At 46.4% G+C, this 17,132-nt stretch overlaps 1 protein-coding gene across 1 annotated transcript; it reads right to left on the reverse strand.

Moving 5' to 3' along the window:
* Positions 1-13,381: 13,381 nt before the first annotated feature.
* On the reverse strand, positions 13,382-15,086 carry LOC124679041. Its single transcript, XM_047214867.1, has 2 exons — positions 14,997-15,086; positions 13,382-13,716 (listed from the first exon to the last, which is right to left on the reverse strand). The coding sequence occupies exons 1-2, from the start codon at positions 15,083-15,085 to the stop codon at positions 13,452-13,454; spliced, it is 354 nt and encodes a 117-aa protein (XP_047070823.1). The 5' UTR covers position 15,086; the 3' UTR covers positions 13,382-13,451.
* Positions 15,087-17,132: the final 2,046 nt, after the last annotated feature.

Below are 17,132 nucleotides of genomic sequence, written 5' to 3' on the forward strand. Positions count from 1 at the left end.
CGGGGGATTCCGGAGATCTCCTCCGGCACCCTGCCGGAGAGGGGATTCATCTCCCGGAGGACTCTACACCGCCATGGTCGCCTCCGGAGTGATGAGTGAGTAGTTCACCCCGGACTATGGGTCCATAGCAGTAGCTAGATGGTTGTCTTCTCCTCATTGTGCTTCATTGTTGGATCTTGTGAGCTGCCTAACATGATCAAGATCATCTATCCGTAATTCTATATGTTGTGTTTGTCGGGATCCGATGGATAGAGAATACCATGTCATGTTAATTATCAAGTTATTACATATGTGTTGTTTATGATCTTGCATGCTCTCCGTTTCTAGTAGAGGCTCTGGCCAAGTTTTTACTTTTAACTCCAAGAGGGAGTATTTATGCTCGATAGTGGGTTCATGCCTGCATTGACACCTGGGGAGTGACGAAACCCCTAAGGTTGTGTTGTCTTGTTGCCACTAGGGATAAAACATTGATGCTATGTCCGAGGATGTAGTTGTTGATTACATTACGCACCATACTTAATGCAATTGTACTGTTATTTTGCAACTTAATACTTGGAGGGGTTCGGACGATAACTCGAAGGTGGACTTTTTAGGCATAGATGCGGTTGGATGGCGGTCTATGTACTTTGTCGTAATGCCCAATTAAATCTCACTATACTTATCATGTCATGTATGTGCATTGTTATGCTCTCTCTATTTGTCAATTGCCCGACTGTAATTTGTTCACCCAACATGCTTTTATCTTATGGGAGAGACACCTCTAGTGAACTGTGGACCCCGGTCCATTCTTTAATACTTGAAATACAAATCTGCTTGCAATACTTGTTTTACTCGTTTTCTCTGCAAACAATCATCTTCCACACAATACGGTTAATCCTTTGTTACAGACAAGCCGGTGAGATTGACAACCTCACTTGTTTCGTTGGGGCAAAGTACTTTGGTTGTGTTGTGCAGGTTCCACGTTGGCGCCGGAATCTCCGGTGTTGCGCCGCACTACATCCCGCCGCCATCAACCTTCAACGTGCTTCTTGGCTCCTCCTGGTTCGATAAATCTTGGTTTCTTTCTGAGGGAAAACTTGCTGCTGTGCGCATCATACCTTCCTCTTGGGGTTGCCCAACGAACGTGTGAAATACACGCCATCAGTTTTCAATCGAAAACTATGGTGTTTCTCTTGCACTGAACCAAGGGGGCACCTTGTTTTCAACGAAACTGATTGCTTGTCACCACCAGCACTTGCACTGCTTCATAAGCCACACCTATTACAACTGTTAAACCTGAACTTCTTCTCACCATGTAACAATTGATTTTAACTCCCTCACGTTCTCTGTAACATCAGGTTTCTTGTTTTTGCTTCTGACAATGCTCATTTGATTTCATTTTGAGGAAGAGTTTGACACTCATGATCCTAAGGAGAACAGTTCTCTACTACCGTATGTGAGGAAGAGGTCAAAAATTATCGAGATAGTTGCAGCAAAAGATATAGTTTTCGCTTTATCATAGTCAGGAGTATCCGCTGCTTTTTATTAGAGGTATGCTTGTATTCTTGTTGTGCTTCTTGCAGTGACAAATAAGAGAATAATGATTCGCTCATTACTGTGTCAGTGTATGGCTCTGAAAATATCAGTGCCCTGCGATGCATTTCCGCTCAGTGGCAAGTGGCAAAGGCCACTGAATTTTATCCATGCTAATTATCCATTTATATAGTGGCCACTGTAAACAAACTACATATACATGTCAAATACACTGTAAACACACTGAATATACATGGACAAATGCACAGAATATAGAGTATATATACAGGACAAATGTACATAGATGCATGCTCAGAATATGCTGGCATATTCTGTTACTTCTAGATTTTTTCTTTTAGTTTGGTTTTTCAATCGAGAAAGCAAGCAAAATAGCAAGGACCCCTGATATATACCAACATGTTAGTTTCCTTGCCAATACACTCCCTGTAGCTACTAATCCTTGTGATAGTTTCGTTAGTTGATCCTGGGTCTATACATGTTGTTCTTGGTCAACCCATGCTTGTGTTGAATTTCTTTGTCCTAGCATTTAAATGATGTTTCTTTCATAGTTAAACCAAAATACAGATTTCTGTTTTCTTTTCATCATGATGAATTTTTACAGATTTCTGTGTTAGACAACATTTCCTAATGCTGCTGTAAAATTTAGTGCCTGGAGAATTTCCTATTAACAAGTTTACATGCTACTGATTTCCCCTGATTTATGTGTTAGATCAATGTTCATGGTTCAACTGATCTATGCAGTATGCAGTAGGAGCAGGGGGAAGAGATTTGCTGTATGAGCTGATGGAACAGATTCAGGAATAAGAAGGAACAGATTATCTGTATGAGCTGATGGAGCAGATTCAGGAAGAAGAGAGAAGAATACTGGTAAAAACACAGACAAGAATATGATCAGCAGGACGTGGTACCTGGCTAAGCTGCTGGTTGTTGTCCAACCCACAGATTGGATCACCAGGTTTGCTTCTTCCATCTCCATCTTGTTCCTTCTCCATCTTCTTCCTTTGTCTTTGTCCCTTTGTCCTGCGTTTTAGATCTGGAGAGATTTGGAGAGATGTGTTCTGTTTTATTGGGAGAGATGGGTTTGTTCTGGAACGTGTTGTTCTGCCTTTTCTTGACATGCAAGAAGCTGGTCACGAGACAAAGACGAAGCCTTTTCTGGAACTGTGGTTTTTTTTGGTCAAAAGATGCTAGAGAACGAACCGGTACAGACCCACTTTTCATGATTTTTTCTGGCGCAGGGACCACGAACAGCTGGCGCTTGTTTATTGGACCAGGAAATTCGAGTGATGTCTAAAAAGAAAACACTCGGATGTCAAATAGATAGTCCCTAAGAAAATTAGGGTAATTAAAAAACGGACGAAAATATAGGGGAGAAATCTTAGTTCCTTTATTAGTAGGTATATATTGCATAGGAAAATGATCTGTATCCTCTGGAGGCTACAAACCTCCCAACCACCGGATTTCTCACCGTTGGATCCAATAAATATGAGCCGTTAGTTAGATTCTTTGTTCAGTTTTGCTTTAATGCCCATTTTAGCTTGCTTTTGGTTCATTGAAGCAAGAAACGGTTCGACCAAATACAAAAACACAAAGATCATTCAGTTGTGGACCTCGCCGGAGCACCGTACTTCGTTGGATACCTCGCCGGAGCACCGTACTTCGCCGGAGCACCGTACTTTGCCGGAGACCTCATAGCAAAACATTTGTACTAAGAGCATGTCTAACAGACCCCTTAAAAGGGCCAAACCCGTATAATAACCGCCGAAATAAGGGTTGGGCGCTACCCGGCCGTCTAGCAGACCCCGTAAAACAGGCCCCCGCATCGATTTTTTACAGTTTTGGCTACAGGGCGGCTCTTCGCCCCTTACTTGTACGGGGCGGGAGGCTGAATACAGGGCCAACCTCTCATCCCATTTCACTAGGGCGCGCAGACATTTCAGAATTCCCAACCGTTTTTCCCGCGCCGCCGCTGAAAACAGAATATTCCATAGTATTCTGTTTTACGGGGTGGGGATACGGAGTCTGCTAGCTCGGACGAGTTTTCCTCCGGCGAAAGGTGAATACAGGGCCCTCTACTTGCGTTTTAAGGGGCAAAAAATAAGGGGTCTGTTAGACATGCTCTAAAGTAGCAACATGACAAAACAATTGTAGAAAAAATAATATACTATTATAGCATTGCAGCATTTGTACTAAAAACACGACATTGTTGGAGAACATCGCCGGAGACCTTGTAGCAAACCTTTTCTACTAAAGTCGCGAGATAGGTGAAGAATTGAAGCAACAATATTGTACCATCGTAGAATCGATGCCCACTTCTTTAAACACCGCCTCCACCTAATGGTACCGTCGTCGCCCCGACTCATCGCAGCATCCCCCACCGGCGAGGTCTCCGGTGAATCTCCGGTGAGTCTCCTACATTCTCTGTCCGACATGTCTTTTTCTTTTTTTTGTATTTACATGAACTTTTTTTTGCTTCAATGAAGCAAAAGCGGGACTTTTTTTTGTTGCGATGAAACAAACTCTAAATGAGTCGCAACACTCCATCTATTTTGGTCCAACCTTTTTTGCTTCAATAAATTGGAAGGTTTTTTGCTGCTACGAAGCAAATTCTACATTTCAGGTGAAAGTGGACACGTGTCACGCATGCAAGCAGGAGGCTGAAAAGTTTGGAGCCTCCGAAGGATTTCTAGACACATCTTGGTGTGTAAATATATCTGTATGTATATTTAGATAAAGTTAAGTCAGTTATTTCGAAACATATGTTATAAACTACTATCAAGCTACACTGTAAGGTATTTATTTATAGATACTAAAATAGTCACAAAATCACTATAAAAGAAAAGGCACAAGCACATAGAAACACACTTGCACCCGTAACTGAAATTACAGTGGCATAAATTGTACCATTGATAGATGCGATTGTTTCCACAATTTATCTTTTATGGATTTAGACAAGAATTCAAGTAAGTACTAATACTGATACACACCTAACTTGTACAACATTAAGAATTAAGTTGTAATTTTCCAAGATAGTTATCTCGATAATGTTGTGAGAGCAATAGAAAAATACATTATGGTAAACCATATAAATAAACTAGTAATACTTAGTGACAAATGAACTTCTAAAATTAAAAGAGTTTGGTATAAATATTAAAATACCGCAATCAAGAAGATTAGCCTATTTTCCAAGTGGTCAATTGCAGAGATCCCAGGAGATCTCAGTGACTTGGGGTCAGATAAGCCGATGACATTCGTGGTTGAGGTGGGTCTAGAGATTCAAATTAGGTGATAGATTTTTATTTGCATAATTTGTCACCCGTATGTGTTGATGTTAATTAATCTCACAAATTTAATTGTTGGGATATTCATCTTGATTGTATTAATTTCCAAATTTCTAATTATTTCACCAATATTAGTTATATAGGACCACCCAGACTCATTTTATATTGATCCACGCTAGAATGTATTTTCAATGCAAGCACATAAATCAATCAGATTTTTTTTGAGAAACACGGTACAACGTAGACGCTTATATACACGCACATACACTCACTCCTATGAACGCACACACTGACACCCTATCTATATGAGCATCTTCGAAAGACTGGACCAGCAGATTGGATCATAAATTGACGAAGTCACCATAGGCGCATCGCTGTCGACGGAAACGTCGCCTCCAACTGAATAAATATTCTTCCTTTATGAGACACACAAATATCAAACCTTGTATTTGAAGTCTGGTGGGTTAGGGGTACAACCACCCACCTAACCACCAAATCTCAGGTTGGTTCTCAATCAATCAAGCAGAAATTAGAAAAAGTTGCCTCTCTAACCTTCAGTATTGTGTCTGTTCGGCGCATATTCGGCTTCTTCACTGAATGGGGATGATGTAGATTTTAAAAACACAATACAAAAAAATATTTGAATTCGAGACAAGATACAAGGATAGACAATCCACAAAAATAATAATGCAAGGATAGCGGAAGAAATGAACACGGACAGAAGTTGTTCTCTCGGTCCATTCTATTATGCTGCTCACACACACACGCACGCACAATGAAATATTTAGCTGATGTCTACTAAGTTATCAATAGTCTCACAAACGTGATCTGTACATACATCAGTCCACGAGGTAACAATGAGAATTTGTTATCCCATTTCAAGTCCCGGGATGACGGAACCTTGGATCTCGCCTCGCCGGCGGGTCCGCCTGCCGCCGGTCCGGCCCATCCTCTCTCCGGCCGGCGCGTCCCCGCGTTCGGGTGGCCGTTTCGATGCCCTGGAGGACTCGGAGGTGGATGAGGAGATCACGGTGGCGGAGGAGGTGGCCTGGGCGGGGTTGGAAGACATTCCTAAGGTGCTGCCGCTCGCCCTGGGCACCGGCCATGATCGGGATGAGATCTTGGAGGATTTCTGGCGGAAGATCGGGTACCAAGGGGCGTCGTCCAGGACTTGGGAGCGACGGTCTCCGGCGGCGTCGTCTGTGCCGAGGGCCCGTTCGGTTTCGCCTCCGCGCGTGGTATCGACGTCGATCGCCAGGGCAAGCTCAAGCTAGCCGCCGGGTCTGAGACTCCCTCGGCAGGCGGTGCGGTTTAAGGGATGGAAGGGTCCTCTTCCCCCCAAGAGGTTGACGCCGCCAGCGGTCTTCGGCGACTTCTTTGGCGTTGCCAGGAAGGGGACGCATCGGCCGGCCGGCGGCACAGCCTCGACGGCGCGGCGGCCTGGGTTCGAACCGGAGGAGGCGGGAGAAGCGCTAGCTGGGCCACAGAAGTGTTGGGCCAGGTTATGCCGAGCGGTGTTGGGCCTGCAGCGGGAAGATAGACGAAGGCATGTACCGATCTCGCATACGATCGCATACTCCTCGTCTCCGTCTCCGTCTCGCATCGCCGCCTCGCTCCCGTCTGCGCCGCCACGAGTGTCGCCGGATCCGTTCAGACGTTCGTTTGTCGACGTGGTTGCTAGGGGAGTTGCTGCGGAAGACATGGTCGGGCCGTCGCGCCCCGTGCCGCCAGGGACGCAGCAGACACCAGCACCGCCGCCTCCCGCGCAGGCGGCTGATGCACCTGGGGCCGGCGCCTACTAGGGTCCACCGGGGTTCCAGGGCTGGCCGGCGGGCGCCCTCATGCCGTCTGCCCCTGCAGCTCTGCCTCGGCCTCAAGTGGGATACCGCCCACCTCCGCCGCGTATTCCATCTACGCAATTCATGCCGCAGCATCAACAGCCGTTCAATGCCTACGTATTGTAGACTTGGGTTTCGGGAGAGAGCGACGATGGAGATTCCGGGAGCGAGATTAGGCACACGACGTACCCAGCTTCGGGTCCCCTCGGTGGAGGATCCCTACGTGCTGCTAGCAATCCAGTATATGATCATAGATGTGTTTACGGGGTGCCGCCGTAGGCGGAGCTATGTTGTCTATATTCTGTCTATCCGTTCGTCCCTCTATTTCGGGTGCCCCGGCTAGCTTTATATATGCAACCAGCCTAGGGTTTTACAAGAGTCCTAGTCGACTACTTCTTCGGGTTGCCTTGTTGGGCCTTCTCCATATTGGGTCTTCTCCATATTGGGCCGAGCCAGGTATACTAATAATGGGTACCCGAAGGGTATACCCATGTCAGCGCCTCCTGTACCACAGCAGTTGCCTACGGCTGCGCCAGTCGCCGCTGCTCCTATTGTGAAACCTAAGAAAGTGGGTCGATGTTGGAAATGCGCAGTCAATACACATGCTACAAAGGACTGTAAGGCGATTCACTACTGTTTAGTTTGTGACTCTGGGGCGCACCCAACCATTCGGTGCCCTGTGTTGAAGACTCCGAAGCCTATGAGTTTTTTTGTTGGTTGTGGTAATGACGCTACGCTTGACCTTCAGATCCCTGATTCAGTGTATAAGCCACAGGTGTCTTCCTCTGGTGCACCTACAGCCTTGGTACAGGTGTCAGGGGAGGGGACCGTCACAGCGGCGGATATCCAGGGTCTCATGGCTCGCATGTGTCCGGGAAACCCCACATGGAAGTGGGAGGCGGTGTCTCATGGTGATAATGCTTTTTTGATTGCGATACCTACAGCCGATGACTTGTTGAGGATTGATGGTATGCAGATGAGTGTGCCTAAGATAAATGCACAAGCCATAGTATCTTCATGGACTTATCAGGATGTTACACCTGAGTTTGTTATGGAGCCTGTGTGGGTGCATGTCGAAGGTGTGCCAGATTCCCTCCGTCACTTCCTGGGTCTATGGGCGGTGGGTACTTTTATTGGCTCTACTCTTGATGTGGACTTGTATACCCTTCGGAGTCAGGGGACAGTTCGGATTCAGGTAGCTATGAGGAATGTATCTGTTTTGGAGAAAGATAAGTCTAAGGACAGGCCACCATGCTTAGAGGTCTTTGCTCGTCTACAGCTTAATGGATATAGATTTCGGTTTCGTCGTGAGGCTCCTGGGTATAAGCCGGATCCTCGGTTTCGACCTTTCTTCTGGAAGGGCGATGATGATGATGATGCGTCTCATGGTTTTGAGGATGAGGGGCTTGATGATTCTGCGGCGGATGTGGCACCAGGGTCATCACACATGGAGGTCGATGGCCATGCACCTAGGCACTCCTCTGACTCAGCTTCGATACCGGTTACTCAGGTGGCTTTGACCCCGTTTAACCACTCGCCGAGGACAGACAGAGGGCGGGAGATTTTGGCTCGAGCTATGACGGTGTCGCCTCATTTGGTGGCCACTCCGCCACCCACGACCAGGGCGTCTTCTCCGTCTCGTGTTCGTACTTTTATGCAGGGGAGGACTCGTCCCACTTCGTCGTCTACTCCGTTGGGTAGTCCCTCAGGTGTTCCCGCTCCGTCTTCTACCGCAGCTCAGACGGAGAGGGTGCAGCCGAGGACTTTCCCTTCTCCGGCAGTGGTCACGGAGGCCCCGGGGCAGCAGCTGGCGGTGACTTCTTCGACGGCGCAGCAGCAGCGTGACGCGGGTTCGGAGGGGCAGCAGCAGCCGGCCGGTGGCTCCGCGCCATCGCAGCAGCTGTCCTATGGACCGGCGGGGTTGCTGCAGCCTGTCCCCATCGCCGTGGAGCAGCAGCAGCCGGCCCAGGGTTTGGCGAGGCCGCAGCTTCCTTGCGGGGATGGTGAGAGGCCGCGACCTCCACCGTCGGCCGAGCTCCCTAGTGCTTTTTCTAGAGGCAGCGACGACGCGACGGGAGTGCTGCCGGCGCAGCTTCACCCTCGGGCGGTGGTGCAGGCCGGGTTGGGGAGGAGCCCCAGCCCATCGGCCACGCCCCCTTCGCCTGGGGGGGCAGCGACGACACGACCGGGTTCGGTGCAGGGGGCTTCTGCGCCATCTATCCCTGCATCGGGTGCGTCTTCACCGACTTCACGGACTTCGTCTACTACATCTTCGCTGGTGGGCTCGGCGCCTTCTTCACCACGCTTCAGTCCTTCTCCGCCAGCTGCCGTGCCGCAGCCTCAGCCCACGAGTCCTCCACTGGTGGTTCAGCCGACGGTGAGGAGGAGTGGGAGGCATGCTGTGGCGGAGGACGGCGCGGGGGTCACGGATGAAGATGTGATGCAGAGGGCTATGCGGCGCAAGGCGGAGTTGAACCTCGACACGGCAGGTAATAAACAAACAGCCAAGTCGTTTACCTCTTTTTCGGATACTCGGATTTCTTCTAATTTATGTAGAGTAGGGGTCTCGTTGGGTAGTCGGTCTGATGAGATTGTAGCTTCGGCTAATGTGTTGAGACAAATGGAGCTTGACCGTTTAACGGTTGCTTCAAATGGATCCACTGAGCCTGCCACCTCAATGATAGACGATGATGAAGATGATGACATCCTAGATGGTCATCTTCTCTCGGCTATAGTTGGGAGTGTTACGGAGGTCGATTTAGAACACTCAGAGCTCAGTTCAGTTTATGATCTTGATGCTTCTGCTCGAGGTTCTAGATCGTCCGCTGGTAAGAAGTCTCGTAGATATGGCAAAAATACTAAATCTAAAATAGTCTCTCGATGAATGGCATGTTTCGGAATAGCAGAGGTCTTGGTGACTTGGCTAAACACTCTCACATTGCTGATGGTTGTAGAGATTATGATTTAGATTTTATTGCTATATCTGAGACGGGTAGGCGAAAATTCTCACAGAGTGTCCTCGACCGGTTATCTGGCGGGATTAACTTTCAGTGGTATTCTCGCCCGCCTCGTGGTAGATCTGGGGGTATTTTACTGGGCGTCCGTATAGACACCATGAAAGTCTTAGCTAGTTCTGATGGCGAGTATCATATTAAACTCGATATTCAGAACAAAGCAGATGGTTTCATTTGGAGTCTGGTCGCTGTGTATGGTGCTGCCCAGGATGCATTTAAGGCCGACTTTTTACGTGAGTTGGTAAATCTTGCAAAAGATAATCCGCACCCGATTTTAATCGGAGGGGATTTCAATTTGCTGAGATTCCCTCATGAGAAAAGCAAAGGCTTTTTTGATGGACATTGGCCTTTCTTGTTTAATGCTGTCATTGATAGCTTAGACTTAAGAGAGGTTTTCATGTCCGGTCGACAGTTTACTTGGGCCAACAGTTTACCTGAACCCACATACGAGAAACTAGATCGCGTGTTGATGGATACCGAATGGGAACACAAATATCCTATGGTGTCCGTCCGTGCGCTAGAACGTATTGAAAAGCTGTCCGACCATGCTCCTATCCTGTTAACCACTGGGAATCCTCGACCTGTTTGTAAGCGACCGTTCAAATTTGAACTTGGCTGGTTACATCGTGAGGGTTTTCATGAGATGGTTAAGACGGTTTGGGAAAGACCAGTTCGGGGTGGCTCGCCAATATTGAGATGGAATAATAAGATGCGCGCTATGCGCAAGCATCTCTCTGGTTGGGCTGCTCATATGGCTGGTATTTTGAAAAAAGAGAAGGCTCGCTTGTCTAAAGAGATTGATGATCTTGAGGCCATCGCGGAAGTGAGACCGCTGTCCACGCAAGAGATTGATCTTAAGAATCAATCCAATGCACAAATGGCGAGTCTGCTTCGTGAAGAGGAACTCAAATGGTATCAAAGATCAAAAGCCCAATTCATTTTGGAAGGTGATTCGAATACGCGATATTTTCATGGTTTAGCCAATGGCAGACATCGGAAAAAGCGTATTCACTCTCTTATCCAAGATGAAGGGGTGATTGAAGGCCACGAGCAACTCAAATCTTACATTACTAATTATTATAAAGACCTGTTCGGTCCTCCGGAGGAAAGCTCTTTTTCTCTTAACGAGGACTTAACGGAAGACATACCCCAAGTTACTATGGAAGAAAATGGCCTATTAACCGCACCTTATTCTGAGGATGAGGTTAAGAAGGCGATTTTCCAAATGGAATGTAACAAGGCACCGGGTCCAGATGGTTTTCCAGCGGAGTTTTATCAAACTTTTTGGGATACTATTAAATCGGACCTTCTAGATTTGTTCGGTGATCTTCACACAGGACAACTAGAATTATTTCGTCTAAATTTTGGTGAAGTAATTTTGTTACCGAAGGTTAATGAGGCAGAAAGGATTCAACAATATAGACCTATCTGCCTTTTAAACGTCAGTTTCAAGATTTTCACGAAAGTGGCCACCATTAGACTTAATACGGTTGCGGATCATGTCGTCCAACCTTCACAAACTGCTTTTATGCAAGGAAGGAATATCCTTGATGGAGTGGCAGTGTTGCACGAGACGGTACATGAGATGCATTCTAAGAAATTAAACGGGGTAATTTTAAAATTAGATTTCGAAAAGGCGTATGACAAGGTCAAGTGGTCTTTTCTGCAGCAGACACTTAGGATGAAAGGTTTTTCTCCTGAGTGGCGCGCTCTAATTTACGATTTTGTGTATGGAGGTAGTGTGGCTATCCGGGTTAATGATGACACCGGCCACTATTTTCAAACACGAAAGGGGTTACGCCAAGGGGATCCGCTATCACCAATGTTGTTTAACATTGTAGCGGATATGTTGGCAATACTCATAGAGCGAGCTAAGTCTGATGGCCAGATTGAAGGTGTGATCCCACATTTGGTTGATGGGGGTTTATCTATCCTTCAATATGCCGACGATACAATTCTTTTCATGGATCATGATCTCGAAAAAGCTCGCAATCTCAAATTAATTTTGGCGGCGTTTGAGAAGTTGTCGGGATTAAAAATCAATTTCCATAAAAGTGAATTGTTCTGTTTCGGTGACGCCCAAAACGATATGACTCTATATACAGAGTTGTTTGGTTGTGGGCAAGGCCAATTTCCTATTCGCTATTTGGGTATTCCGATTCATTATCGGAGACTAACAATTGCTGAATGGAAAATTGTGGAAGAAAGATTACAAAAACGCCTTAGTAGTTGGAAGGGTAAATTGTTGTCCCTCGGAGGAGATTGGTTCTCATTAATTCAGTATCGACAAATATGGTACCGTATATGTTATCCTTCTTCCTGCTGCCAAAAGGAATTCCGCATAAACTCGATTATTATCGATCCAGATTCTTTTGGCAAGGGGACAACGAGAAAAAGAAATATCGACCGGTTAAATGGAGTGTAGTCCGTAGTCCCAAAGATCAAGGTGGACTTGGAGTTCATGACCTAGAGGTCAAAAACTCAGCTCTCGCTAGGTAAATGGCTTTTTAAGCTTCTTGCGACGATGGGATTTGGCAAACTATTCTTCGTAGAAAGTATATTGGCTCGAAGACGTTATCCCAAGTGGTTTGGAAACCCGGGGATTCCCACTTCTGGGCTGGTCTCATGGCGTCTAAGAATGTTTTCTTTCGTCATGGTACTTTCTCTATTAAGAATGGAGAACAGATACGCTTCTGGGAAGATGTTTGGTTAGACAATGCTTCCTTGAGTGAGCAGTATCCTGCCTTGTATAGTATTGTTCGTCGCAAAGGTGATACTATTGCCACAGTAATGGCTACCTCTCCTCCAAATGTGACGTTTAGAAGGGTTTTACTTGGACAAAGGCTTGTTGCATGGAATGATTTAATTCAACGGTTGGGAGATATTCAATTATCAACTGAACCGGATGAATTTAGATGGAATCTTCATGTAGATGGCACTTTCTCAGTCAAATCTTTATACAATGCGATTCTTCATTCTGATATACCGGTTGATAATAATAAGAAAATCTGGAAGATGAAAATACCGCTAAAAATCAAAATTTTCGGATGGTATCTTCGTCGCGGAGTCATTCTTACCAAAGATAATCTTGTCAAGCGGAATTGGCATGGAAGTACTAGGTGTGTTTTTTGTCAACAAGATGAAACTATTAAACACCTTTTTTTCCAATGTCATTTTGCGAGATCTATTTGGTCAGTCATCCAAGTGGCATCTACCCTGTATCCCCCGACTAGTGTAGCCAATGTCTTTGGCAATTGGCTCCACGGTATCGATTCAAGGTTTAAGTTGCTTCTTAGGGTGGGGGCGCTAGCAGTTATCCGGGCACTCGGCTAAGTAGAAATGACAAGATTTTTAACGATAAAAATTGTTCTTTGTTGCAGGTCATCTACGATACGTACGAGTATTCTCCGTTTGTGGTTACCTCTTCAGCGGATGAAGAACCGAGACCTATTTACGGAGGTCTGTACACGGTTGGAGGCAACGGCGAGGGATACTTTTTCCCTACATGGGTGGCAGCATAGTCTACGGATTGCAGCACCACCAACACCATAGGCGATTTATGATTCATCGTTCCGATATGTACTTCGCCTAGCTTTCCTTTTTTAATTTTTTAGTTACAGACTCTTTGAACAGCTGTGTGCATCCTGGTTATGCAGAGGCTGGATGTAATTGCTTCCCAAAAGTAATAAAGCATCCTTTATCGAAAAAAAATTAATAGACAATGTTCAGCACATCAGTCACACAAACAGACGCTGCGAAAAGGGGTCAAGGTGGATATGGATCCTTCAGATGCGGGTCATGCCGATGCCGCCTCCGTGGATTATGGGAGGGGTGGCAGCGGCGGCGGAGCGGGCCTTGGCGTAGAAGATGTAGTGAAGCTCGGTGAAGAGCGCCGTGAGGAAGGTGAAGGCGGCGCCGGCGGCGAACACGCCCTTACGAAGCATGTGACAGTGGGGCGGCCCGTTGATGAAGTAGCCACTGTACTTTGTGTGGTACGCGTTGCGGACCGACCCGGCCAGCAGGCACAGCTCGGCGATCACGAACGTCAGCCTGCACCATTTCAGAGCTTCAGAGGTTCAGATTTTCCAGAGCAAACAATTGAGTATTTGCCCGAGTTCGTTGCACTGATAATTGTGATTATGCGATCATGTTTCAAAGTAATAGAAAATCCTAATAAAAAACCTTGCAGATGTACATCTAGGTACTCTCTACATATATACCTTTTCTGCTAGCATTCTCTATGTACCTTATATTTCATTAAGAAACACGAGAGCCCTGTCTATGTTTTTCTCTCCACCAAACAATAATTGAAGCAGTGTACACTAGCATAATATCGTTCTTCACAATACAAACTAGTTAATCTCAGATATACAAATGAAGGATTTTTATAACCTACGAGAAATGCATTATTTCTATGGGTCGTCCATACAAAAAGAATTTAAGAAGATCATATGCATATCTTCGATGCACAGGCTAGGGCTCCAACCCCATTTTTTAAAAAAATAACTATTTAAATTGCTGAGCTTGTTTTATTAATTACCAAAAAGATATGTCTAAGATTACTGATGTTGTGAAGATCAAGAAGGGGGTGAAACAGCTGATGGAAAAGGCGATGCACATGACCCATGATATCAATGGAGGTGATATGTCCAACATTCTGGCAATTCAAGCTCCATAATCTGGCTATCTATCTCCTTTGATGTTCATCTTGTCTAGTCCTGAAACTTGTAATGTCTACTTGTTTGGGCGTGTTGTGCTAAACTTCTTGTTAGAGTTTGCTTTAGTATCATCAGATTCTTGCCCCGTAGTGGATGCGCGATTTTGAGTATCTGTCAGCGGATTTTCTAATGGTGCAAGGGCGGCCTCTTTCCCATCTTCTTTTACTGCACTGATTTTATTGCTTCAAACAACTTTGTATTTCCATTATATCCTTGTAATGGAAAGGGGTAATCCGTTTGGAAAAGCATAAAAGCTCTAACCGAATTGCAAAGTACTATCTCAATCTCAAAGCTTAAGACTTTTATTTTTTTGAAAAGTCAAACAAAATAAAGTTTGATCAAAACTTTTAAAACAATCTATCAATAAATATAATATTTTGTAGATACAATACGAAAATATATTTAATGATATCAATTTTGGCTCGGGCACTGCAACTAATTAAAAGCTGTCTGGGCGCTCTGGCCGTACGTCCAGAACCAATAATGAACGGAGTATCAACTGGGCAGTGGGCACGTAATATGCGACCAATAACATATCCTCGCGGGGGCTCTACTGCGCTAATAAGCAAATCAGCGATCGGACTGGCTCAGTGGTAATAAAAAAAAAATTACCAGCAGATGACGAAGCAGACGCCGGAGAAGGAGCGCCACCGCCCGGGCGAGAGCGCGCGGCCGCAGCAGAAGCACCTGCTGGCGGCCATGGCGATGGCCTGGCCGGCGAGGAGCAGCGCGAGCGCGGCGACGCCGTACCACGTGGAGAAGTCCGCGGCCGTGGTGTACACGCAGTAGAACCTCCCGGCGCCGTCGTTGGTCACGACCGCCTGCGCGCGCCCGATCAGAAACGGCCGGTCACGCATGCTTTTAACAGAAACGAGTTGAGCTATGTGTGTGTGCCGGTGCTCACCGTGCTCCGGCGCCGCTCGGCCCCGATGGCGAGGACGAAGGCGAGGAGGTCGAGGATGAGCACCAGCGCGATGACGACGATGGACCCCAACGCCATGGCGCCGATCGATCGAGCTGCGCAACACCAGCTGATCCGCGAGCCTTGAGATGGATCCAATTCGCGAGAGAGCAAAAGCTAAGCTAGGAGAGCTCGCTCGCTCACTTTAATCTAAGGAAAACGCTTCCGATCAGCCCACCGATCGTGGGCTGAAAATCGGTCGTTGCCTTTCTGCGGAGACGTGACCCGTCGTGGATGGGTCCCACCGCACCTTCCTCGTCTATTTCCCCGATTTTCACCGACGAACCAGCGATGCGCCGCCCAGCTCCTCCCATGGCGACCACTCTGCCCCTGCTCCGCGCCCCGCGAGTACCCTGTGCTCCTCCCGGCGAGCGCCCCCTACTCCATCCGGCGATCGCGCCGCTACAACTCCTCCCCCCCGCACGCCCCCTGCTCCTCCCATCGAGCGCGCCGCCGGCCTGCTCCTCCGCCGGTGAGCGCGCCGCGCTGCTCCTCCCCCGTCGCGTGTCCCCTGCTCCTCCCGGCGAGCTTGGCGTCCCTGCTCCTCCCCTGGCGAGTGCGCCAATACAACTCCTCCACTAGCGAGCGGCCAGATCCTCCCGACGATTTCACCGATTCGCTCCCCATGACACCATCCAGCTGCAAGCTCCCCCGCCCCCGACGAGCTTGGTGTTGATGCCGGTGATGTCGCCGGTGTGGGAGTTACTGATGAAGATGGCCAAGGAGATGTGGGGCGTGGATACAATAAATGTTTTATTTTTGTTAGTTTATTTGTTAATTATTGTTGTAAATATATTGTTGATTTGTTGTAAATATTTTTTGGCATGAGAATTGTTGTTTTCTGGTTAAATTTGTTGCTGGCTTTTTTTTGTAAACACCCAAATTATTTGTTGTTTTCACTATTAAATATTATTGTAAATATGTTGCTAATTTGTTGTAATATAATTTTGTTTTCCTATTAAAATTGTTGCCGACTATTATTGTAAACACCCAAATACAAAATGTTGGTTTTGTTGTTAATTTATTGTTGTAAATGTATTTGTGATTTGTTGTAAGTGCTTAAATCAACATTTTGTTGTTGTTGTAATTGCTTACGACTTTTATTAAAATAGTTGGTGATTTTTGTTGTAATTCAATCGGTGGAAAATTAATTATTACTTGACCACTTTGTATTTTTTTACAAACACATGTATTTTTGTTGTAATAGTCTACGGGTTTTGAAGAAATTATTGGCGTTTTTTGTTGCAAATCAAGCTACAACAAAAAAATGTTGATTTAAGCACTTTATTGTAGTATTACTTTTTAATATAAAATTGTAACATTTTTGTTGTAACCATATATTTTTTTTGTATACAAGGAGTTTCCTTGTGTTGTAATACCATCTGACATATGGGCGAATCATCGCGGTGGCATTTTGTTGTAAATATCGGCAAGAACTGGGCTAAAGAGGTATACCTGTTCGGATTTAACTGAAGAAGCTTGGACCGCGGGTTAATTTTGCAAAAACTAGGGGGCCAAATGAAAAACCGTGCTACGGCTTTGTTCTGACCGTCAGATCTTGATCGGATGGTGCGGACTGCGACCGATTTTCATGCAATTATCAGCCGACCGACGGTCAGCACTGCCCTTAATCTAAGGTTAGTTGGCGCGTCGAAAGAAGAGAAGAGAATGGGATCAGGCCGAGCCGCAGATGATGACCACCACTGGACTGAGGTTGACGGGTCTCCCTTTGTTTCTGCCTTTAGCCCCCCCCACATTCGTATTCGCGCCTGGGTGGACTCTACTAC

This window comes from Lolium rigidum, chromosome 7, assembly GCF_022539505.1.
Source record: "Lolium rigidum isolate FL_2022 chromosome 7, APGP_CSIRO_Lrig_0.1, whole genome shotgun sequence".
In the NCBI taxonomy this organism is placed as follows: Eukaryota; Viridiplantae; Streptophyta; class Magnoliopsida; order Poales; family Poaceae; genus Lolium; species Lolium rigidum.